The sequence below is a fragment of the Aspergillus multicolor genome (genome assembly GCF_047715735.1).
Source record: "Aspergillus multicolor strain CBS 133.54 unplaced genomic scaffold BDW74scaffold_4, whole genome shotgun sequence".
NCBI lineage: Eukaryota > Fungi > Ascomycota > Eurotiomycetes > Eurotiales > Aspergillaceae > Aspergillus > Aspergillus multicolor.
Window position 1 is genome coordinate 513,863 of NW_027395955.1, and position 22,490 is coordinate 536,352.

Here is a 22,490-nt window from a genome sequence, read left to right on the forward strand (position 1 = left end):
CCAGAGACGGCCTGGGGGGGGGGGGGGATGAGTGAGCTGAAGAGGATGTGCTGAGGAGAATGAAGGATAGCGTGGTCATGGCTTGATGATTAGTTGTATATAGCTTTACATTCTTTTATGTAGCTGGGGTTACTCGAGGCTGGGTGTTTGAGGTATTTGTTTGGTTGATGCTACCCGTCGTACCATATCCTACATCGGTCAGAGAGTGCTGAGGAAATGGAGTTGGGTGCTGTCCACTGAGAACGAACGCTCATCACCTGTTTATTCGTAGCAGACTATGTTGCATCAACTGAACCCATACTAGACGCCTCGATATAAGATGTCCACGCCCTTTTCGAACCAAGGGCTAGTCGTTCCTTGGGTACCAAGCTCAAAAGATACCTCAAACCTCATACCTAGGTACCTAGCCCTAGAGGTTTGAGATGGCAGCCCTAAACACATTCCCTGGGTCTAGCCTCCCCTTCAACTCTCTCAGGAACGGCAAGTGCTGTCCAAAGACCAGGTCGAGATCCCTCCCCATCTCCTTCCTCGACAAGAACGAGATATACGACGCAGGCAGGATATTCGTTTTATCCGTCCTCCTCAACGCACTCTGAAACTCCTCTCCCCACTTCAACACCGCGCTGAGATTCCCAGGATCAGACGCAATAGCGCAGATCTCAACGACAAAATGCGGTTCGCGCGCGACGAACACAGAGTCTGCTTCTGGTTTCGGTGATGTAGAAACAGACGGCGAAACAGAGCGCAGCTCGTGCATATCGAACAGGAGCGCTGGATCCCTGGGCATGACTTTCGGGCTCGTGAAGTGCGCAATGACATCCGATACCTCTTCAGTAACTTTTCTGAGAGAGACGGTGTACATCCGGCCCTGGACATTCTCGGCCACGAGCTTTGAGACCTCGTCGGCCCATGTTTTTGGGGTTGTTTCCTTCACGGTGTTCGTTGTTGCGGTGGCGGAGGGACTCAAGGTTGAGACCCGGTTTATCCACTCCTGGCCTGCTGAGTGGTCGGGTGATGTCCAGGTTACGATCAGCGCGAACGTTGGTGTTGGCATTGGGGGGCTGGGAAGAACAGCGGGGAAGATGTTCAGTGCGGCCGGGACCTCGAGGGTGTCGCTATGCGTTAAAGCATTGTAGGCGGAGTTGAAGTCGCGAAGGACCGTAGGAAGATCGGTGGAGTCGAAGAAGAGGGTACCAGCAAGGATCTATGTACATCAGCATCACATCTATCAATATCTCGCCGAGGTTTGAAAGAAAGGGAAGGTGGACATACCGACTCCAACTTATAAACCCGAACTTCCACCTCAGCAATAGCCCCAAATGCACCACCTGCTCCCTTAATCCCCCTCAATAACTCCTCATCCGCATCCACAGTCTGCCCAGTGGCATCAACAACCCTCGCACCAACAATCTGATCAACCCCCAGTCCGTAAACAGAGCTATACGGCCCGTACCCGCCATACATAGCCCAGCCGACATAGCCCACGCTCGAGACCGTCCCAACAGGTGTAACGAGACCATGCGGCTCTAGTGCAGAGAGCAAATCACCAACGAGAGTTCCACCGCCGATAGTAGCAATCTTCTTCTCCTCGTTGACGGTGACGTTGTTCAGAAGCCGTAAATCCAGAACAACGGACCCGTCCACTACACTTCGGGAGTGCATATCATGACCGCTGACGCGAACCGTAAAGGAGATGCTGCTTGATGCGAGGAATGAGACGGCCGTACTCACATCCTCGCTGTTCGAAGGCCGGAGGATGGCGAGGGGTGTGGCGTGGGGGTTCGAGAACGTACGGCGCAGCGCATTGAAGGAGACGGAGTTCTTGAACTGTGACAGGAGGGCAATCGAGGGATGAGAGGCAAAGAAAGACGCGAGTTCCTCGAGTGTGCGCGTTGATTCGGGGTCCATGGTCGATAAGTAAGGTAGATTCCCAAGTGGCGTGGGTGTAGATAACAAGGAGAACGAGACCTAACGCGGTACCGTAGTAGAGCTGAATCGAAGGGTGGATTGGAGCTAGTTAGGCGTATGAGAGTCAAGTCCGTAAGAAAGCAAAATAGAGATTCATGAGCGCCGACCGAACTGGCTTTTATACCATAATAGCAGGCAAGTACGAGTCCGCTGTGCTGATCCGCTGCGGATTGGCCACGATCACGATACCAAGTGGATTTACAGCTCTTAGACGCACAAAAAACATCGCAATTTCAGATCATTGAGTCTCCTCATAAGAGCTTGAGGAGGCGGGTCGGTGAAGCCAGACTGACTCTCTGGTGTCCTGCGGTGCGTCGTTCTAGGGCTGCGTGTGCGGGTTCGTAAGCGTATCCGTATACAGAAAGAAAAAAGAAACCGATCCTGGTCCATTCCTCGCTGAAACGCGCCACGCAGAGTCGCGGACTGTTAGTTTTGTTTCGGGCTGCAGTAACTGGTTTTGTATCAAAGTGTTCTACTTAGGCCTTAGGCCACGGCAGGGTTTGCGTCAGGATATGTGCTGCAGGAGTAGCTATGCCTCTCCTGCTGTGCCCACCTGCAACTTCAGCAGCTTCTACAGACGGGCACTGGACCGAATGAAGCAGTTGTTCCCCACGGGACAGAGGAATGCCTCGCAGGCCTCGCTGACGGTCTTGGTGAGATAGGGGTGGCAAGACAGAATGATGTTGAGGGGCCGCTGCAGGCTCTGGTCCATTATCTTGTAGCACTACAGTGCGAGATAGCCCCAAGGTCAATCGGTTTGTAGTATCGATTCTCTGCTCGCTTACGACCACCGGGCCACCCAGCTTTCCTGCGGAATAACAAAGGATGCTCGACGACAACCACAAGAGGTGTCAAATAGAATTGCGCCTGGCATGAGTGCCGACCTCATGGCTAGGGCTCAATTTGATATCAAGCTGGGACTGGGTAGAAGCATTGGAACATGGTCCGAGCTCTTTCTTCACTATCTGGGATTGAGTAGAAAAATTGGACCATGGCCCAAACACTTGCTTCTCAACCTCGATCGCTCCATTCTCAATATCCTGCATGCATTGTTGAGCTTGGTCCTCGATTTCGACCATGTATCCTTGCGCCTGTTCTCTCAGTTCGTTCATACATTCATTGGCGGTAATGCGTAACTCCGAATTCCCATCGTCCACCTGCTCTCGAAAGGCCGCTTCGTTCGTTGTGAATTCGTCATGAATGTGATCGCGGCAATCGGCCACGGTCCGATCGATATATTCTGAGAGGCGGCGGCTGATTGTATCATCGATATACCGCTCAAGGCGGCACTCGATTTGCTCGAGTTGAGGACTGAAGTTGTCCCCCGCGGGTTGCAAGTCGCGGTCTACACTTTTTGTCTTCGCAAGCAGGTGTCCGCGCCCTGCTCGAACCAATAGTTCCCGAATCTGTTCGTCGGAGAGACGACCGAGCTGATACTCAAGAGTATTGTTGCTTAGGGAGGAGGCACGCGTGAATTGAGTTGGTTTTATAGAGGCCTGTAACGAAGAGAGTGTGCTAGGGGTGTTGACTTCGGTAGGCGAGCCGATCCGTGGAGGGGTGGAAATGAGGCGTCGTTTCTCAGCTTCATTGCAAGGGGACAATGATCGGGAATCTTCATCAGTGAGTTAGTGAATAATAGAGCAGCACACAAGACGCTAAGATGAGCGGATACCTCTAGATCGCTTTCCAATCACCTGCTTACTATACTGGGGTGGTTGATCGACCGGCTCGGACACGTCCGACACGAGCTTTTGACAGTAAGAGGGTGGATTTGGTGGTAGACTGAAGACGCGCCAATCCTTCTGGACTACGCCATGGCGACCATGGTCAAAAGGCATTGTTTGAAGACTTCCTTGCCGCAGGGCGGAAGTGAAAGTCTGCAACTTATCAAGTTCATTATTTACAAATTGTCGAGCGGAGAAGTGTAGACGGAGGAATTTGGATTGACAGATCTTTGCAAACGAAACAAAATTCAGGTCTCCCGGTATGGCGGGGCTTATGGATTCCATCCCAGATGGACAAAGAACAATTCCGGCCATACTGAGGCTCAAACTCAGTGTGGACACGGCCGAAACATGGGTGACAGGTGCCGGAAGCATGGGAAGCAAACGCGACGGACAGAGGTTCTCGTTGCTTTTCCGAGCCAAACGACATTTCTCGACCCTGTCCGGGGGGATATTCAAGAGAACCAGAACTTGTGATCTGCCGCTATTAGCTAGATCGACCTTGGTCGAAAGGGAAATGGTTCCTCGGCTGGCGATTTGATCATGCACGATACGAAGGCGAGCAACAAAAGAAGCTTCGGCATCGGGAGAATGAATAAGAACTGCCTTATTCTTCAAGACCCAGGGCGAGGTTTGGGACGTGGGCGAGGTCGTCATTGTGTTACTGCGAGATTCGCTGAATTAGAAAAGAAAAACCCTCGAAGTATCGAGTACCCTCCCACCCGGGCTTTAGAGCGGCGATGAGCAGCCCTGACTCGAGTAAAAGATGAATGAATGATGGGAGAAAAGAAAGATAAACGTAGGGGATAAAAGAAGAGAGTAAACTGGTACAAGTCTGTACGGCCTGGTCACGAGCGCGTGCCCTCAACTGCAGTCAACATGCAAAAGCAGAGAGTCTTATGATAACACAAGAATGGCAGGCCTGGCGGCGAGCGCGGCACAAAGCAGGTACTTCCTTTACAAGAAAGGGATGGAAAGCAAAGATCAAGGAGAAGAAAACGATGAAATGCAAAGGGAAGAGTAAAGTGATAAGAGCTCTTGCGGTTTGGCAACGAGTGCGTACCCTCAGCTGCAGTCAACACGTGAAAACAGAGAGTCTTGTGATAACACAAGAATGGTAGGACTGGCTACGAGAGCGGCAGAGAGCAAATACCTCCTTTACAGATGCAAGGATGAGATGCAGGAAGACGGAGAGGAAGGATGATGATGGGGGGTGAAATAGATGGATGAGAGGAGGTCAGGAGCGGAGGAGTGGAGAAGGTGAAGGAGAAGTCAGAGTGAATGCGGGAAGGAGAGAAAGGCGGTGGCTGGGGCTTGGCAGATCTGGGTGTCCGCCCACGTGACCGCTCTGGGCGGAAACGGCCCGAGATTCCACCGGCGGAGCCGAGGCTGGTCACATGCCATTGGCCCCACCACGGTACCTTACTCCGCCTTATTTCTCCAGAACCATCACCTGCACCGGGAAATCACTTAATGATTATCAACTGTTATCATATGCGCTACTGAACTCTCAAGCCCCTCGAAATCTCCTCTCCGTCCACCTCAACGGTCCATACAAAACCGGCGCCAGCACCAGCGCAACCTCAAACCCCAGATCCCCCGTCGTCTGCGCCAGCGGCCCTGTATACCAGATCTGCGCCATACACGGCACAATCAAGCCAAAGCTCAGCCCCATCGCAGCAACAGCCGCTATACCGCTCGGTAGTTTTGAGGCGCTATCAACAGCGCCATGGTCATACTTTACGAAATTCCAGCGTCGGAAAAGGAAGTGCTCCGCGGAGATTATCCCCACGAATGCAGCGGACCAGTATGCAATGACGTAAAGGAAGTTCTCGAGACTTGAGAAGAAGGAAATCGCTGCGTGGATGGAGACAGGGATTGCGACGGCTGTGTAGAGGAGCACAAATAGCGGTCGGGGGATCTTTCGAATGAGGCTTCCCGGCCCCGTGGTAGAAGCTGGAACCAGAAGCTGGAAGTTGATTGAGATGCTGTACATTGCTGCCGCGAGGTTCCCCAGCAGACTGAATGATAGCAGGACGGAGATAAATTTCCCGAATCCGCCGAGCGGCTCGACCATCGCGTACAGCACGCCGCCGGCGCTGTAGGCGTTGTATCCGGCCATCCAGGATGCGTTGGTGTTGTTTGACACAGCGGCGCCGATTGCGGAGCCTAACACCATGAGCGGGACGGTTGGGATGAAGAGGCCGGCGTATGTGTATAGGAAGATTCGCAGCGACGAGACGCTCTGGTGGTAATATACTGTGAAATCGGAGGCCATTGCCTAGCGGACTCGTTAGTCCAGCCTTGACTTTCCAAGATGCGACGGTAAGTAAGTGAGGAGGGTGGACGGGATGACATACAGCCCATGGGATTAGGAAGCCAGCAATAACGCCCCCGAACGAAACGATACTCGCCGACGTTGGCGCCGCTTGCTCTGATCCTGACCCTTGCGCTTGGTGAAGATGCTTTCCTCCCTCGCCCGTCGCAACGAGGATAGCCACCAGCGCAAATACCCACGAGTACCGCTCAAGCTGATGCAGCAGCCTATACCCGCCCATGGCAACGACCATCCCGCAGAGAGCGATGATGATTATTCCTGCCGTCGCATTGATGGATCCCTCGGACACAGCGGCGAGGGTAAGGCCAGCGAGGACGCAGTCGATTATGCCGAAGCCAGCGATTGTGCAGAGATTGAGGATGACTATAAGCGAGGTCAAGTAGTAACTGGCATATCACCGTTAGTGAGAGCCGCGTCGAGATAATCCAAGGTAATGCTTACCCAAACGTGAACCGCGCCTGTAGCATCTGCCTCAGTCCCGTCCTGGCGCCGAATGTACTCATGAACGCGGGCGGAACGGTACAGAGCATGCTGAAGAAGAGGATGACCAGCGACGAGTTACGTAGGCTCAGTCCGTAGGAAAGAGTTCCGACCATCCCGGTCACGATACTACAATACTTCAATGTTAGATATCGAATCTACCGGACAGCTGTAAAATGGATCACCTAGAGTACTCACGGCAACAAATTCGTACTCATCGTAAACCAGACGAAAAACACATTGACGAACCGCTTATCCGTCTTCTCTTCAACCGAAACAGGGGCGATCTCGCTCACCTCGACGCCCCATGAGGCGATCTTGGTTAGCCATGCTCGAGGCCCGGGGTTGCTTAGCGTCTGAGATTCTGCGGTGGCGATGTCGATGTCATTTTTTGCTGCGATGGAGGGCTGTTTCTCTTCTGGTTTCTCCATTTTGAGCCTATGGGGTCTTATGCATACAGCATGCAGGAACTAAACTAGGTGAAAAGCTAGGTGGTGGGGGCTTTATGGGGAGTGGATTGCTTAGAGCTCAGCTTTGCCTAGAGATTCGCCTATCTTGATATTATCGTTGTCCGGATTGATAAGATAGGTATCATCCTAGATTTCACAATTTGCCGGCCGGCATATCTCAGTTTAGCCCTATCTCTCTATCACAAGCGATTAGCTATCTCCGGCAGTCCTTCGCAGGGGCTCCAAGCCCTTCGCTCTCAAATCAGCATCAACCTCGTCCAACCGCTCCATAAACCCACCCTTCCACTCATCCCAATCCCCCTCCTGTACCTGCACCTTCCCACTCCGTTCAGTTGCATACTTCGTAAGCCCAACATGCCCCGAGATATGCATCATGAACGCCATCGCGCCCTCGCCCACGAATTGCGGCTTCAACTCCATACTCGTCGCCTCCTTCCACCGCTCAAAGCTCTCCCCGTGCGGCATATAGCTTGGCTCGTAGGTCAATCCGCCAGGTTGGAGTCTTGCAGCGCCTGTTCCTGTCCATGTTCCGTACATCATGCCCATAATTTCAGTCGAGACATTTCGGTGGTAGTATGGTGGCCGGAAGGTGTGGCTTGTAGCGTTCCATTTCGGCGTGAAGACGAGGAAGTCGCTTAAACATACCCCGGGGATTTTCGATTTAGCAGTCAGCACGCAGTAGATGGAGGGGTCGGATTGGTCGCGGGCTGTAGTCGAGGCGTTGATGAATCGCTCTAGGGCATATTTGTACGGCGTGTAGGTGCCGTGCCAGGCGACGACGTCGAAAGGGGTGTGAATCTGCGTATAGACGAAGAGATTGCCCATCAGTTTAACGACAATCTCCCATTTGGAGCCAGTGTCGATATCAAACGCCGCAACGGGAATCTCGAAATCCCGGGGCATCGCCATCCCGTTTGACCCGATAGGCCCTAACTCCGGGAGCTCGTAGTGGCTGCCAAATATTTCCTGGATATACCCTCTGCTGACTGCATCCGGAAGCGAGACCCTGAAGCGCATGCCGGCCTGTAAGACAGCTAGTTCACCCGGTCGGAGCATCATACACCCGAACTCGGTCTGGATATCGAGTCGGCCCTCCTGTGGGAGGATTAGGAGGTCACCATCGTTGTTGACAAACGCTTTCTTGTCCATTGAGATATTGCACATGTACATGTGTACCGCGAGCCCTTCCTTCGCTGCCGGATCGCCGTGGCCTGCGATCGTTTTCCAGCCCTGGATGAAGTCGATTGGTTCATCTGATGATGGGATATCGAATGCGTCCCAGCCAATATCTTGCGGTGTGAATGTGACATTCTCATTGGACAGGTTGAAGTTTGCTTCCAAGTCCGGGTTCTTTGGCAAAGGCTTCAGCTTGTCATGTACGACCGAGGGTCGAACCCGATAAAACCAAGCATTGAGCGTAGAAGCACGAGGCGAGACGAACGGTGTTCCATTGAGCTGCTCAGAAACAAGGTCGTACTTGCATCGCTGCGGTGTGTTGCAGGCTATCGGCAGCGTGTCGGGGATCGCTTCAGAGGCGAAGCGGTTGCCGAAGCCAACTTGGTAAGTGTATGGGTCGGTCGCCGTGGACGTGGTTGCGAAAGAAGCCATTGCGGTCGCCATGATAATAACCTCGTGTCTTATGGAGTACGGTTCCCCTTTCTTGGACGAAAGTTGTCTATGTATGGACGAAATATCGATGGAGATGCAACTGCCGGCCGGCAAAAGTGGAGCGATAGGAAGGAGCGACGATCGAAGATATGGGGGATAAAGACCCCATCGTCTCCAACTTGATAAGGAGCCGGGATCCTTGTCGAGATAGCAGCGAATGGGAATGGAAGAATAAGACGTAAGCTGCATTGATCGGCATATAACTGCATCTCCAGGCTCCAGCAGCGCCGTCTTCGTGCTGACATCAACAACCGCATCGAAACGCCAGAATGGATTTACCGAATCTCCCAAAGAAAGCGCTCGCCCTAATACTCCTAGGCTTCGCGATAGCTTCATGGCTCGTAAAGCGAAGAAAGTCAGCCCTCCGCCTACCCCCCGGACCCCCGGTCACCCCAGTTCTAGGTCACCTCCACACCATCCCACGTTCACACCCAGAACACGCGTTCATCCAATGGGGGAAGGAATATAACTCCGACATCCTATCACTGAGTGTCCTCGGTCGCCCTATCATAGTGCTAAACAGCATCGAAGCCGCACACGAACTTCTCGAAAAACGAGGCGCCAACTATGCCGACCGGCCGCGCTTCGTGCTCTTCGAGGTCATGGGCTGGGGCGTCACGTTGACATTCCTGCGGTGGTCGCCACGCTTCAAAATTCATCGAAAATTACTCCAGAGTTCGTTTACGCAGTCAGCCTGTAAGCCGTACCGATCTATCCAGGAAGAGGAAGCAAGGAGGGCTATCAAGGCCATTGCGGTGAGGTCGGGGGAGTGGGAGACGCTGTTGAGACAGTTTTCGACAGCCGTTGTATTGCGAATCGGATTCGGGATCGACGTCCAAGAGCACGATGACCCGTACGTCAAGATGGCGATTGATGTTGAAGAGGCAACCGGGGAGGGAGGGGTGCCGGCGGCATCAATTGTCGACTTCTTCCCCGTGCTAAGATATCTACCGTCTTGGACAGCGGAAGTGTGGAGTGCGCTACGGCCCCTTGCACACGCGCGTGCTACGAAGCCCTCTATCCAGACCCTGCATGACGCCCCTTGGGACGCAACAGAGTCATCTATCCGGTCTGGCACAGCAACACAGCCGTCCTTCATGCGCACACATTTGGAGCGATATATCGAGAATGAAAAGGCAGGGAGGCCAAATGATGAAGTGACAACAGCCGACCTCAAAGGCGCTGCTGGCGCAATATCCATCGCGGGCGGGAATACCACTTGGTCGACGATCATCGTCTGTATCCTGAATTTGATGCTCCATCCGGAGATCCAAGCAAAAGCGCGCGCTGAGCTCGAGAATGTAATTGGTCGCGACAGCAAAGGACGTATACTTCGCCTCCCTAACTTCGAAGACCGACCGAAAATACCGTACCTTGAATATGTGCTTCTTGAAACGACACGCTGGGCACCTCTCTCGCCGCTTGGTGTCCCTCATGCCTCGATCAATGCAGATGAATACAAGGGGTACCATATCCCGGCAGGCGCAACGCTTTTTGCGAATGCATACGCGATGTCCAGAGATGAGCGGTACTACTCCTCGCCCGAAGACTTCAGTCCAGATCGGTACGTTCCAGTCTCTGAAGGAGGCAGGGGTGAACCACACCCTGAGGGTCCATTCGGGTTTGGGAGGCGCGTGTGCCCGGGACAGCATCTTGCGATGGCCGGGGTGTGGATCTGTATTGCAACATTGTTGGTCACAATGGAGTTTAAATGTCCAATCGATGAAGACGGCAAGGAAGTCAGGCCAACGGTGGGCTTCTCGGACGGATTGAGTGGTGTGCCAGATCAGTTTGGATGCAGGATGGTGGTTAGAGATGAGGCGCGTGAGTTACTGGGTCTCTAAAGATTGGTAGATATCTTGTCATTTGGAATTCAAGTCGTCTGATACTAAGATCGCGTAAAAGCCTTTGCCACCTCTTCGGCACAGTCCCTCAGCAACATTTTTCCCTGAGCCAAAACACCTACGCTCGTTAGCTGTAATCTAAGCACCAAAGAAGGAACACACCACTCATAGCGAGAATTGAATGCGTCGCCCCATCATAGACCTTAACCCTGGCCCCCCTCCCCTCAACGGCTTTCTCCCTCCACGCGGTCTCTAAAAGCCTGGCATACCCTTCGGCCTCGGGTCTCAACAGATCTTGCCCTGCAACCGCGATAAACGTGCTCGGATTTTGAGCCAATAGCTCCATCGGAGCGAGACTCGGCGACGCATCCCACTCCAGGGCGTCAGACTCGTTCGGCAAATACATGCGTCGGTACCACTGCATCCTGGCGGGCGTGAGCCACGGCGCATGGCGGTTCTGCGCCCAGGCCCCAGTGACAGAGGCCGTATTGTCAATGACGGGAACAACGAGGAGCTGGAAACAGATGGGTATCGGTGGCGAGAGCAAGGACGCTTTCATGCTTAGCACCGCTCCCAAGTTGCCGCCAGCGGATGTGCCGCCCACAGCGACCCGGGATTTATCCACGTTTCCTAGGATTTCAGATCCAGCGCGACTGACAACCCATTCCAACGCAGACACTGAATCCTCAACAGGAGCCGGGTACGGATCCTCAGGCGCGAGACGGTACCCGACCGTCACAACGATGCAGTTCGCCTCGGCACAAATGAGTGTGCATAGATCGTTTCCATCGCTGAGACCGCCGATCGCCCAACCGCCGCCGTGGAACCAGATAAACACTGGCCATCCGTCATCTGGCGTCGGGGTTGCTGCTGTAAAAACGCGGACGCTGAACTTCTCCAGCGCAATGTCGCGGATTGAGCCGACGGGTGTGAGGGGCGAGCTAGTGGGTGGCCAGAGTGGTGTTGTCGTGCGCGCGGAACCGTCCCAAGGTTTCTGGTCATCGGCGATGACATATTGAAAGTACTTGTCATGGAAAGCGACGTAATCTAGGTCCAGGAGGGGCCGGATGGAGGGGTGAAGCGGTTGGTAGACTGGTCTTGATGAGGAGGACATTTTGCTGGTTCTTTGCGTTGCTTTCTTTCTTTCTTTCTGTTTTGTTTTTTTGTTTGTTTTTTTTTTGCGCCCTTGTTCTCTGGATAATAGCTGCTGTCATCGATATTGTATCTGTATGGGAGCCGGAAAAGGATGCATTTGTCTCCAAGGTAGTGTGAGTGTTGCGCCGGCGTTGGAGATTGGAGACATGCCGGACCGGCAGGCCAAGGCGCTCCTTATCGGGCAGGTATCAAACTTACTCCAACTCCTCCAGTCGAGGTACGATAACATTAAAATCAGAATGAGAAATAATACCTCTCAATCAGTCGTCTCATGTAATGATTCTGGGTACCAAAACTTCACTCACATCATACTAAGAACCACCATCGATCATGTCAATCGAACACCCCTCAAGCACATCTTACGCCTCATCAGGCTTCTCAAATCGCATGGGCTGGGGCACTCGCCCAGCTCTACTCCTTATCGACGTTTGCAAAGCCTACTTCGTGTCCTCCGACGTTTCTCCCCTCTCACTCCTCGATAACCCCACCGCGGCCTCAGCTCCCGACTCAATGCGCCGTCTGTTATCCGCTGCCCGAGAAGGCAACGTGCCTGTGATCTGGAGCCAAGTAGAATATGCAGAGCCCGATATGGCTGACGCAGGACTTTTTTGGAACAAGGCCAAGGTGCTGGACGTCTGGAAGAGGGGCGATGAGAGGGGGTTGGCGGACAATTTGGAGGGACTGGAGCCGGGCGCTGACGATGTAGTCGTGATAAAGAAGTTTGCAAGTGCCTTCTTTGGGACGGGGTTGGATTCGAAATTGAAGGTTCGTGCTTTTCCAGTGGCCTTTCCTCGAGTCTCTTACTAACGCAGTAGAACTCCAGGCTCTTAACATTGACACGCTTGTCATTTGCGGGGTTAGTACGTCTGGATGCGTAAGGGCGACGACGCTAGATGCGATGCAGTACGGATTCAGGCCCATAGTAAGTGGGCGATGTACACGACGTATCGTAAACAGCGAATATCCTAGCTGACATGCGGATCAGGTCGTGGCGTCTGCTTGTGGAGACCGGACACCAGAGATCCAAAACGCAAACTTGTTCGACCTGGACGCAAAGTATGCAGACGTCGTGTCCGAAGAAGATGCGATTGAGAGACTGATAAAAGGATGGTAGGATGAGATGCAGCATGACTATAGAATGTTACTCAGAGGAGGGTCCGCCATGCCTGTAAAGATATCATTCCACGGATATGTCTCGAACTCGAGCAACATAACGTCCGACGGGAACGGATCGTTGAGCCTCACGACATCGCCAGGTGAGGTGTTATCTGGCAATGCATCAGAATCCAAAGGCAGGAGGAGGTCATTTGTATTATCGCTGCCGCGACCATCTTGTATTGTGTCTATAACGCGATGCATTGGTATTCGAGCCGTCGCAGTAGCTCGACAAAGTGAACTGTTCCACTTTCGAGCAAGGGGCCAAGCGTCTTGCAATTGTCCCAGTCCAGTAAGCGATTTTCGGAGAATCTCTTCAGCTCGCGGAGCAATGCTAGGAAATATATGCGGCTCCTGGTGCAGGTGATTTGCCAGGGAGCCGCAGACGTAGATGCAGAACACAATCAGTGCTGGGAAACCTTGGTCTGTTAACCGAAAGTCAAAGAAGGCGTCGATCTGCTCATGCAGGACGAGCATGTTCTGGAAGAGGTCGGCCGTCGTAATTGTGCTCTGCTCGCCTGTGCATGGAATTCCATTGCTTTGATTTTGGTCATGCAGGTATCTCCGACCAAGAACTATATAGCTCAAACGCAGGGCCATCACGGCGGAAAAATATGCTAGGTCGAGTCCCTCTGCTTTGAACCCTCGGAGATTCCAAGTTGACCAGCGCTGAAGTGGTGGAATGTTCGATTCGAACTCATTGAGGGCAGTCAATACCTCCATGTACTCATCTCGACGAACCTGCCAGTTCTGCAAGAAATTCTCGTCATCACGGCCTACAAATCTGGCGACACGACCCCAAAGGCTATGAGTCTGCAATAAAGTTGCGAATAATGAGCGACTAGGACAGTGGACGAGGGCGGGATTCGCGAGAGTCGGAAGTGTTCCGGCCATGGCTGCTCGAGGCCCAGTAGTGCTCCCAAACGCGAATTCGGCTTCACTGCAGGGCAGAAGAGCTGAGATGTCCCGGTACGAGATTGAGACTGGGGAACTTGAGCCGGACAGAAGACTATTGTAACTCTCTAGCATCCAGAACGTACGTCGGGCGGCCTCGGCATGGACAAATTCCTCTGCAGTACCCGTTTCGGATAGTTGATATGTTTCCTCTCGGTGAAGCCGCAAGATTCCGGCCATGGTCACGGCAATCCCCATGTGCATCGAGCTGCGATGCTTGTCACCCTTGCCCCATTCGGCAATACTCATCAAGAAGAGGCCTTGTGTCGCTTCCAGGGAAGGGATGTACATCTGCTCGAACACCAAAGCCGTAGCCCTGCCAAGAAAAAGGTCTGTTGCAGCAGACGTACCCCCATAACGCTTGACAAGGCTTGTTGTAAAGCGAGCAGAAATACTCAAGATGCTCAAGAGGAGAAATACGTTGACCGATGCTGGTTCTTTCCGGAGTCGCTCGAAGAAGAGCGTTTTCGGTACGAATCCAAGCTGGAAGAACGAGGTTGTAAATATTTGAATCCCCTCAAGCAGCTCCTCGAATGGCGGCAACCAGTCCCAGCCTGGGGTGCTTTCCTGAGCGTGCGGTGATACTGCTTGAACGATCGGCCATGGCGGGATGATAGCCGACGGATGGGCAGCAGTAGAAACCCTTGATCGACGAAATTCACGATCTGTATCTGGCTCACCTCGGCGAAGAAAGGTGCATTCCTGATTTGTCTGCCGGCACGATTGACAGGGCGGCTGGCCACCATCGTTAAGACATTTGGTGCGTAGCCGACGGCATCGTCGGCAGGCTCGGGAGTTGCGTGTTCGCTTTGCTAGACCGCCGGTGTTCAGCATGTTTGCGAGTAAGTAAGTATTGTTCATGGGAGATTGCCAGCCGGCAGGAGGTATTGCCTAGGTTCTTATCTCGCCAAGAATTCCTGTCGGACATCCCCCGTTCCTAGATAAGGCCTAGTGAACCGGGGGACAAGATGTTCGGAATTCGCATCTCGGTAGTTTCCTCGAGGAGGGATATGTCAGGCGCCGTGTGAGCTCGTAGTGTGGAGTGTTGCAACAGGTCGCAAGCCGGTTGCTCTCTTTCCCAACGTCTAGACCACAATTGTTCCTATTATCTTGTGTGACATCGCTTCTTCGTCGGAGGCAGCGGGTGATGAAGAATATAGAATATACCGAGATCAATCGTACTCAGCATTGAAGGAAGACCGATGGGTTAAGCTGGCGAATTTTTGGGAAAAGTAGGAGCAGAGGAGGGAGCTCCCCGGGCCGACAGCGACTGAAATATCACCTGACTCCATCAAAGTGAGAAGCACCTACTGGAGTCCCATTGAACGGGCTTCATGAACATTCACGCCTCCAAAAGTACACTTGACTCTACTTGGAGGTCTGTCATGTCGAGTAATGTTTCGGCGGCAATCCAATATCTTGACGCGAAGGCAACGGGGACAGAGGGGCTATTTAAACATGACTAAATTTGACATACACTCATACTACTCCATCAAGAAACTCTATATCCTAGACCGCATTCGTTACGCTTCTTCCTCACTTGGCTGCGGAGCCTGGGTTTGCCCCATAGTGGACGTATCGTATCCATGCTCTTCAAGGTACTTTCGGAATTTACGGTCCTCGTCAGTGATGGTATCCTGGCCGATGTGCGGGAGACAAAAGATCGCAAGGGCAGCGCTAAAGATGCATAGGGAGCTGGAGACGAAGAATGGGTCCTGGCCTTGTCGGATCGCGTTGGGGGCGTTGTCCTGGATGATGGGGAAGATATACGTGCCGACAAAGGCGCCTATTTTACCGAATGCTGCGGCAATGCCGTAGTATTGACCGCGAATAGAGGTGGCGCTCGTTTTCGCGGCGCAGAGACCGATGTTATCGCCGGGGCCAAACTCACCGAGGGCGAGGAAGATTCTACTAACGTTAGCCGGGGTCAGCAAGGTTAGAGGCGGACGTACCCATAAACAACAACAAAGGCTGCGACGTTCTGAGCTGTGTTGAGATACTGGTAGCAGCCGGACATGATGAAGCCAATGACGCCTTGGAGGCCAACGCCAATTGCTAGAGTCTTGCGGGGACCCAGCCAATCGCTCGCAAAAGCACCGGCGACGGAACCGGGAATGTAGAATAAGTTGATTACCGTATTCCATCCAAAGCTCTTCCAAAGAGGGTATTCATCACCAAGAATGATCGCGAGCCAAGCAGAGGAGTAAGTGCTGAAGGAGTATGCGGAGAAGTCATAGACAAACCAAATGAGAGACACAACAGTCAAGCGCTTCCAATAAAATCTGAACTCATTAGTCGGGCCATGAGCAGAAAGCGATCAACTTACTTGATGATCAGCCAAACAGGGAATTTGCGCATGCGCTCGCGGTTAAACTCCTCCGGCTCCTTGAGTTTGAGTCGGAGATACAGCAAGCTCAGCGGAGGAATGATGCCGAGGCCTAGAGCCATGCGCCAGGCAGCTCGAAGGTGTTTCTCAGTGAAAATCAAAACCAAGATCATTGGAGTGAAAGCAGAAGTAACGAAGCCAAAGTCGATCTGCAAATTGGTGAACATGATGAACCAGCGGTTGCGATGTCCCTTTTTCAGTTCTCCACTGCTCTCCGCGGCCGCAACCGACCCCGCGGGGTATTCTCCACCAATTCCAATTCCCAAGAAAAATCGATAAGCGGCGAGTGCTGCAAAGAGGCCGTAGGTGCTTCCGTGGTAGCCATATGCGCCCGTACAGAGGATAGCGAACAGAATGAGGACCAATGTAGAGACCAGCAAAGAACCCTTCCTAGACCAATGATCACTTAGGACGCCAAAGAAAAGCATGCCCACGACGGTGCCGGCGAAAGCGATGGACGAAACGTTCTTGCTAGCGGAGGATTTGGTGTAGGCATCGGCGTAGATCATGCTCAGCATGGTGTTAACAGAACCGATAACCTGGCAAGTCAGTGCTGAGCAATAGGCGCAGAGAGCAGATTCCATACACCATTGAGGTAGCCATCAGAGAAAAGACCGGCGCCGCAAGCGATGGTCGGCCAACTGCGCTCCCAACGACTTTTCTCAAGATTCTCGAGGGGTGCAACTTCTGGAGAGGGGGAAGCGTCTTCGCCAACAGCGACTTTTTCCTCGTCTTTAGCCATGATGATAGAGAGGTGGTAAGATACAACCGGGACAGGGCAATCTGAGAAAAAAAAGAAAAAAGTGGAAAAAGAAAAAAGAAAAGGGGAATCAAGGAATCGAGTCAATCGACAAAGATAGTGGCACGCGACTGCTGGATCAGGGAAGGTCAGTCGACTAAGATAAGTCGGAGCCTGCCATCCTGCGGAATCCGATGGAATTTTCCCAGTCAGGCCTCTTTATGTAGGCATCTCCGCCATTTCATCAAGGTTCGCGATTCATTTTGCCACCCTCCTCTTTCCTTTGAGATCGATAGCCTCGAGGATCTGATCGTGAGTGACAGGATAAAACCTCCCAATCGGGCACGTGCAGGAGTGTTGGTGTTTGAGCGGCCAAGCAGAGGACGAGAAGCTTATCCCCGCTTGGCTGCCCCTCGAGCCTGAGCACGTGCCTGACCCATTCGATCGGACTTCGCCGAGAGACCAACAAACTCCCGTCAGCAACGATTGGGGAGCACTTGACGCAGAGAAGGGGTTCATCAAATCTGGCAGGCAAAGCCCGATGCAGGGGATTCCCGGGATCGACTTCCAGATATACTCAAAAACCTGTCAGTCAAACTCGGAGTTGACGTTGTCCGAACTCCCCGCACTCGAGCTTCCGGTACTCCACCAAGAGGAGCTCCTCCATGGGGAGCCCGCCAAACTGCATCCCCAGTGCAGCACACATAGCCTACGGATACATTGACGCTTGCTCTCACCTAGCACCTCGCAATGTCCAGCAAAACCCTTCATAAGCTCTATGAAGCAACTCCTTCATACCCAGCTTCCATCATTGTAACTGCGCAATGTCGGTAAACGAAATCCGGGGTCGATTGGCTCTTATCACGGGCGCTTCCGGAGGGTAGGTTTGGACCTGCACCGGATGTTCAGAATATTAACGAACCTAGTATTGGCGCTGCATGCGCTCATCAGCTAGCTAGCCATGGAGTCCATCTCGCCCTCACCTACTCCACCAACTCCCAAGCTGTCAACGAGCTCGTCGCAGAACTGAGCTCGCGATACGACGGAAATAACCTCCGCATTACGACACATCAGGTCGATGTTGGTTCTCCCGATCAGATCGAAACCATGTTTCAACAGATCGACGAACAGCACGGCCACCGACCGGATATTTTAATCTCGAACGCTGGCTACGGAAAAAGACTACCAAATATATGGGACATAAGCCTCGAGGAGTTCGATTACATGCTCAACATCAACCTCCGGGCTTCGTTTGTTTTGGTCAAAGGTGTGGTGGAGCATATGAAGTCGCAGCGATGGGGGCGTATTGTTTTTATGTCTTCGATCGCCGCGTCCGGAGGAGGCATCAATGGATGTCGTACGTTTCCTCTCTTCCTTCGCTTTACACCTACTTAACAGTTCAAAGACTACGCTGCGTCCAAAGGTGGCCTCACCGGTATGATGAAAAATCTTTCTACCCGCCTCGCCGAGTATAATATCAGCGTCAACGACGTCGCACCTGCGATGATTGGTGACACTGGCATGGTTCCCTCGGCCACTGCTATCCCGGGGATTGCATCGAATATCCCATTGCGTCGATTGGGAACGCCTGAAGAGACAGCGAACGTCGTTGCGATGTTGGTGAAGACGGGATATATGACGGGGCAGAGTCTACTGTTGGCTGGTGGATTGAAATAGTATATATTTTCGTAGGTAGCTGGATCAATGGATCGGTCGGCTGTAATCCGATGAAGTCACCCGCGATTCCCCGCAACCCCTTCCGCCACTTGTCGCATTGAGCTCGGAAATCATCTCAATGAGGAGCATCAACATGCCAAAATCCGTAAGCCGAAGATCTGGAGTGTCTGAATTACGAGCTGTAAGTACATGCAGTTTGTTTTGATCGGCTACCTGACGAGCGAAGTGTACAGAATGCCGGGTAAGAGAGATCCGAGTTTACACGCGCAGCTAATTAACGCGACGTAGAAGCGGAAAAGCAAGGTACGCGCGTCAGCGGCCAAACCAAACTTCTGTTAACAAATGTAGTGCTCAGGGACAAGTCCATGTTCATACTGTGAGAAGACCAACAAATTGTGTGTCTTTGGGCCTCGTCCGTCTCGAACGCCATTGACCCGACGGTACTCGCCATCTCATAACACCATCGAGCATCATCGCTGACATTCGCAGCAATCTGGACGCTGCAGAAAGTCGCTGCGCGAGTCTATTGTCGCTACTCCGCCACTTGAATCCTAACGTCGATGTCGAAAATGCTCTGGGAACGGTCGCGCCCGAAACTGGCTATCAGGGAGCCGTTGAGCCGCTGGAACCGGAACCTGAATCAGAAAGCCCTGGGTCTTCACACGATTTCGAATGGAACGAGGCCTATGTAGAGAACCCCCCAGACGGGATGGTGTCGTTGCCTACGGCCAGGGCCGATTCAGGATACCTGGGTACATAACCTCAACATATTCGCGGAGCAAGGTTAACGAAGACCAGGCAATAGTTCAGGGACGCGACTCTTACAGACCATTTCCGACCTGCTCCCAGAAAACACAAATCTAAGTCAACACCAACAGCAAGGAAGATCGCCAGCACGAGCGAGTCAGACGGGGAGCCCATCGCTATTGTTACATTTTGCAAACACCGCTGTCCTCGACAATCTCGTCGATGCATACTTTCTTTGGTACAACCGATCTTACCCCATTTTACACGAGCGCACGTTCCGAGAGAAGTACCGCAACCGCCAGCAAATCCACAGCCGGTCTAGCTGGCATTTGATATTTTACCTCGTTTTGGCAATTGGTCATTGGGTATCAACCGGCTGTTCGGAATTGAATCAGGATAGTTACTACATGGCCGCCCGGTCACGGATGTCGATGCGGATGCTAGAGTGTGGGAGTCTAGTTGCTGTTCAAGCATTTTTACTCATGGTACGTGGATCATGATTCCTAACGGCTTGCTGTGAACTGACCTTCCAGGGCAACTACCTTCAGAAGCGGGACCGTCCAAATACCGGGTACAACTACATTGGGATTGCATATCGCATGGCTCTGGGCCTTGGTCTACATCGGGAACCTCCAACAGGACAGATCAACAATACACTGTTCAACGAGCGACGGAGAGCCGTTTGGTGGGTGGTATACTGCTTTGACAGTGGCTTCAGCCTGACAACAGGACGACCGGTGATGGCATCGGATTCTTTTATTGAAACTCGTCTGCCACTCAATATCGATGATTCAGTATGCAATGCCCTTTTTGTCTAGAGACAGCGCTAATCCTCGAAGACAATACCTCTAGACTCTCCTCTCCCTCCTCCAAGCGACCAACCAACAACCTACTCTGCTATAATCGCCCACGCTCGGCTTGTCTCCATCGGCAACCGCATTTTCAGTGAAATTATCTCCGGACCGTACCGCGACAATTTCTCCCTCAAATCACCCCGCTCGATTGACCATCAGCTCAAAGCTTGGCGTCTTTCGCTGCCTTCATACTTTTCAGCGCAAGATATACCACCATGGTTCCGAGGTCCTCGGGCTATAGTAGGGTGGAAGGAACAAAATCTCCGCATGCTTTTGTGGTGGGGGAGCCAGAGGCTCTGTGCAGACAATCTTTCCATGAGCGTCGAGCGCGAAGAAGCGCAGAATACGTGTCACTTCACAGCTGTGGAGACGATACAGAATATCACCACTTTCTGTCTCGATTATGCTGACATTATTCATATCGGGCTGAGTTGGTACGCGACATACTTCCTGTTCCAAGCGAGCGTTGTGCTTAGCATTCACCATCTAAGGCCCGTTCCCCAGGTTGATGGCAGTTTGGCCGCTGTAAATAGAGAGTTATGGTTGTCGTCAATTGAGCGGGCGAGAGCATGTTTTGCTTCGCTCGGGACGACGAATAGGGCTGCTCTGCGTTGCCTTGCGGTATTGGATAGAATTCGAGATCGTTCGCCGGGACAGCCAACACAGCATGGTCGGTTGGGCGATCTCGGGTCTGTCTATCCGACTCAAACGGAACACGTCGCTCACGCTGAATCCGAAGATACAGCTGTTGCGCCGCTGGCTATTGACCCCACATTACAAATGTTTTTCGAGGATACATCGTGGGAGAGTACCCTGTTTGAGGGGCTTAACGGTTTCCCTGGAACGGACGAGGTGGACGTGTTTGGGTTCGTTCCTGCAAATACAGAGCAGACTATGCCCGCTGCCTCTGATCTTAATGGTCCCGGTCTCTAGGATGGATATCAATATATCTACTATGTCCTTGAGTTCTGAAGCTTGCATTGATAGTTCGGCATGAAGCCAATGACGTATGACGCCCGGTCTGTTAAGTGCCACACCAAAGGTCGGCCAACTGTCCGCCGACACTGCAGCGTCAGACTCTCACTTGATAGTGCGGACGACCCGTTCCGGGTCCAAGCCTCTTCTGTCACTTATCGGCCCCAGAAGCCCGGCGTGCCCCCCGCCTGACATACAGATTATCAACAACGCCGAGAAGTCCACGACCGGAAGCAGAGCTCCGAAGTATGACAGCAGATGCGGGGAAGCAGAACAAAGGAGCTATAAACACCCACTCGCCTGGACCTATACTACGATCCCCTGTCATGATCTATTTATGCACTTAATACCGGCCTTCGACATACAAGCACAATGGCCACCGACCGCTCCGCGCTGACGAGCCGCGCCGTACCGTCCATGACCCTGGGCGACGGCACTGCGGCGACGCTAACGGCCCCTACACCCCCCGCAAAAGATGCCGCATCCCGTTTCGCCATCACCGGTAACGCAGTGGTAACCGGCGGTGCCGGAACCCTCGGCCTCACAGCATGCACTGCGCTCCTGGAGCACGGACTCGAGGGACTCATGATCCTCGACATGAACCCGTCAATCGCAGAGAAGGAAATCAACGACCTACGAACTAAGTTCCCCACCGCCAAAATAATCACGGCGCAAGTTGATATAACCGATGAAACCGCGGTCGACGCCGCATTCTTCGAGGCCGCAAGCACGCTAGGCTCAGTGGACATCCTCTGCTGCTTCGCCGGCATAGTCGGCTGCGCCGACGCACTCACCATACCGCCCGCTCAATTCCGCAAAGTCCTCGACGTCAACACAACGGGCGCATTTATCTGCGCGCAGGCCGCTGCAAAGCGAATGGTCGCGCAAGGAACCGGTGGATCCATAACGTTCATCGCATCAATCTCGGCGCACCGAGTCAACTTTCCGCAACCACAGGTTGCTTACAATGTCTCGAAGACGGGATTGCTTATGATGAAGAACTCACTGGCTGCGGAGTGGGCGCGGTATGGAATCAGGACAAACAGTATCTCTCCTGGGTATATGGATACGATTTTGAATGAGGGAGATGGGTTGAATGAGCATAGACGGATTTGGGCTGAGCGCAATCCGTTTGGAAGAATGGGTGCTCCGCAGGAGTTGACGGGTGTTGTGGTTATGCTTGCTAGCCAGGCTGGAGGGTATATCAATGGAGCGGATATTGTTGTTGATGGTGGAGGGGTTGTTTTCTAGAGCATATACTTCACAAGCGACCAGGGTTCTCCATAACTACCAGTTTAAATACTGCTGGTCATCATTGATCTTAATGAATCGAGACAATCCCGACCACTCTGTAAA

The 22,490-nt window shown here is 52.8% G+C and overlaps 10 protein-coding genes across 10 annotated transcripts; 3 read left to right on the forward strand and 7 right to left on the reverse strand.

The window, feature by feature from the left end:
* Positions 1 to 25: 25 nt before the first annotated feature.
* Positions 26 to 2,041, reverse strand: BDW74DRAFT_99295 (FAD-binding oxidoreductase). The gene is made up of 2 exons (XM_073734252.1): positions 1,273 to 2,041; positions 26 to 1,204 (listed from the first exon to the last, which is right to left on the reverse strand). The coding sequence occupies exons 1-2, from the start codon at positions 1,906 to 1,908 to the stop codon at positions 410 to 412; spliced, it is 1,431 nt and encodes a 476-aa protein (XP_073587018.1). The 5' UTR covers positions 1,909 to 2,041; the 3' UTR covers positions 26 to 409.
* A 547-nt stretch (positions 2,042 to 2,588) lies between these two features.
* BDW74DRAFT_99293 (uncharacterized protein) lies at positions 2,589 to 4,470 on the reverse strand. The gene is made up of 2 exons (XM_073734251.1): positions 3,641 to 4,470; positions 2,589 to 3,580 (listed from the first exon to the last, which is right to left on the reverse strand). Exons 1-2 carry the CDS (start codon positions 4,347 to 4,349, stop codon positions 2,820 to 2,822), a joined length of 1,470 nt encoding a protein of 489 aa, XP_073587019.1. The 5' UTR covers positions 4,350 to 4,470; the 3' UTR covers positions 2,589 to 2,819.
* Positions 4,471 to 5,202: 732 nt separating this feature from the next.
* On the reverse strand, positions 5,203 to 6,941 carry BDW74DRAFT_166067 (purine-cytosine permease family protein; the record flags this gene model as incomplete). Its single annotated transcript, XM_073726496.1, has 4 exons — positions 5,203 to 5,973; positions 6,053 to 6,416; positions 6,472 to 6,639; positions 6,709 to 6,941. 4 exons carry the CDS (start codon positions 6,939 to 6,941, stop codon positions 5,203 to 5,205), a joined length of 1,536 nt encoding a protein of 511 aa, XP_073587020.1.
* A 228-nt stretch (positions 6,942 to 7,169) lies between these two features.
* Positions 7,170 to 8,588, reverse strand: BDW74DRAFT_166068 (uncharacterized protein; the record flags this gene model as incomplete). Its single annotated transcript, XM_073726497.1, has 1 exon — positions 7,170 to 8,588. One exon carries the CDS (start codon positions 8,586 to 8,588, stop codon positions 7,170 to 7,172), a length of 1,419 nt encoding a protein of 472 aa, XP_073587021.1.
* A 2,031-nt stretch (positions 8,589 to 10,619) lies between these two features.
* On the reverse strand, positions 10,620 to 11,606 carry BDW74DRAFT_174986 (alpha/beta hydrolase; the record flags this gene model as incomplete). Its single annotated transcript, XM_073728178.1, has 1 exon — positions 10,620 to 11,606. One exon carries the CDS (start codon positions 11,604 to 11,606, stop codon positions 10,620 to 10,622), a length of 987 nt encoding a protein of 328 aa, XP_073587022.1.
* Positions 11,607 to 11,977: 371 nt separating this feature from the next.
* Positions 11,978 to 12,761, forward strand: BDW74DRAFT_174987 (Maleamate amidohydrolase; the record flags this gene model as incomplete). Its single annotated transcript, XM_073728179.1, has 3 exons — positions 11,978 to 12,412; positions 12,471 to 12,569; positions 12,633 to 12,761. The coding sequence occupies 3 exons, from the start codon at positions 11,978 to 11,980 to the stop codon at positions 12,759 to 12,761; spliced, it is 663 nt and encodes a 220-aa protein (XP_073587023.1).
* On the reverse strand, positions 12,500 to 14,464 carry BDW74DRAFT_147215 (fungal specific transcription factor domain-containing protein). The gene has a single exon (XM_073723506.1). It carries the CDS (start codon positions 14,045 to 14,047, stop codon positions 12,779 to 12,781), a length of 1,269 nt encoding a protein of 422 aa, XP_073587024.1. The 5' UTR covers positions 14,048 to 14,464; the 3' UTR covers positions 12,500 to 12,778.
* A 484-nt stretch (positions 14,465 to 14,948) lies between these two features.
* BDW74DRAFT_99338 (putative MFS phospholipid transporter (Git1)) lies at positions 14,949 to 17,011 on the reverse strand. Its single transcript, XM_073734253.1, has 4 exons — positions 16,729 to 17,011; positions 16,083 to 16,681; positions 15,709 to 16,038; positions 14,949 to 15,664 (listed from the first exon to the last, which is right to left on the reverse strand). The coding sequence occupies exons 1-4, from the start codon at positions 16,882 to 16,884 to the stop codon at positions 15,280 to 15,282; spliced, it is 1,470 nt and encodes a 489-aa protein (XP_073587025.1). The 5' UTR covers positions 16,885 to 17,011; the 3' UTR covers positions 14,949 to 15,279.
* A 694-nt stretch (positions 17,012 to 17,705) lies between these two features.
* Positions 17,706 to 21,092, forward strand: BDW74DRAFT_166070 (uncharacterized protein; the record flags this gene model as incomplete). Its single annotated transcript, XM_073726498.1, has 10 exons — positions 17,706 to 17,761; positions 17,808 to 18,238; positions 18,287 to 18,544; positions 18,615 to 18,752; positions 18,847 to 18,861; positions 18,907 to 18,934; positions 19,048 to 19,310; positions 19,357 to 19,790; positions 19,839 to 20,099; positions 20,145 to 21,092. 10 exons carry the CDS (start codon positions 17,706 to 17,708, stop codon positions 21,090 to 21,092), a joined length of 2,832 nt encoding a protein of 943 aa, XP_073587026.1.
* A 361-nt stretch (positions 21,093 to 21,453) lies between these two features.
* BDW74DRAFT_147225 (oxidoreductase, short chain dehydrogenase/reductase family) lies at positions 21,454 to 22,475 on the forward strand. The gene has a single exon (XM_073723507.1). The coding sequence runs from the start codon at positions 21,507 to 21,509 to the stop codon at positions 22,383 to 22,385; it is 879 nt and encodes a 292-aa protein (XP_073587027.1). The 5' UTR covers positions 21,454 to 21,506; the 3' UTR covers positions 22,386 to 22,475.
* The last annotated feature ends 15 nt before the right edge of the window (positions 22,476 to 22,490 follow it).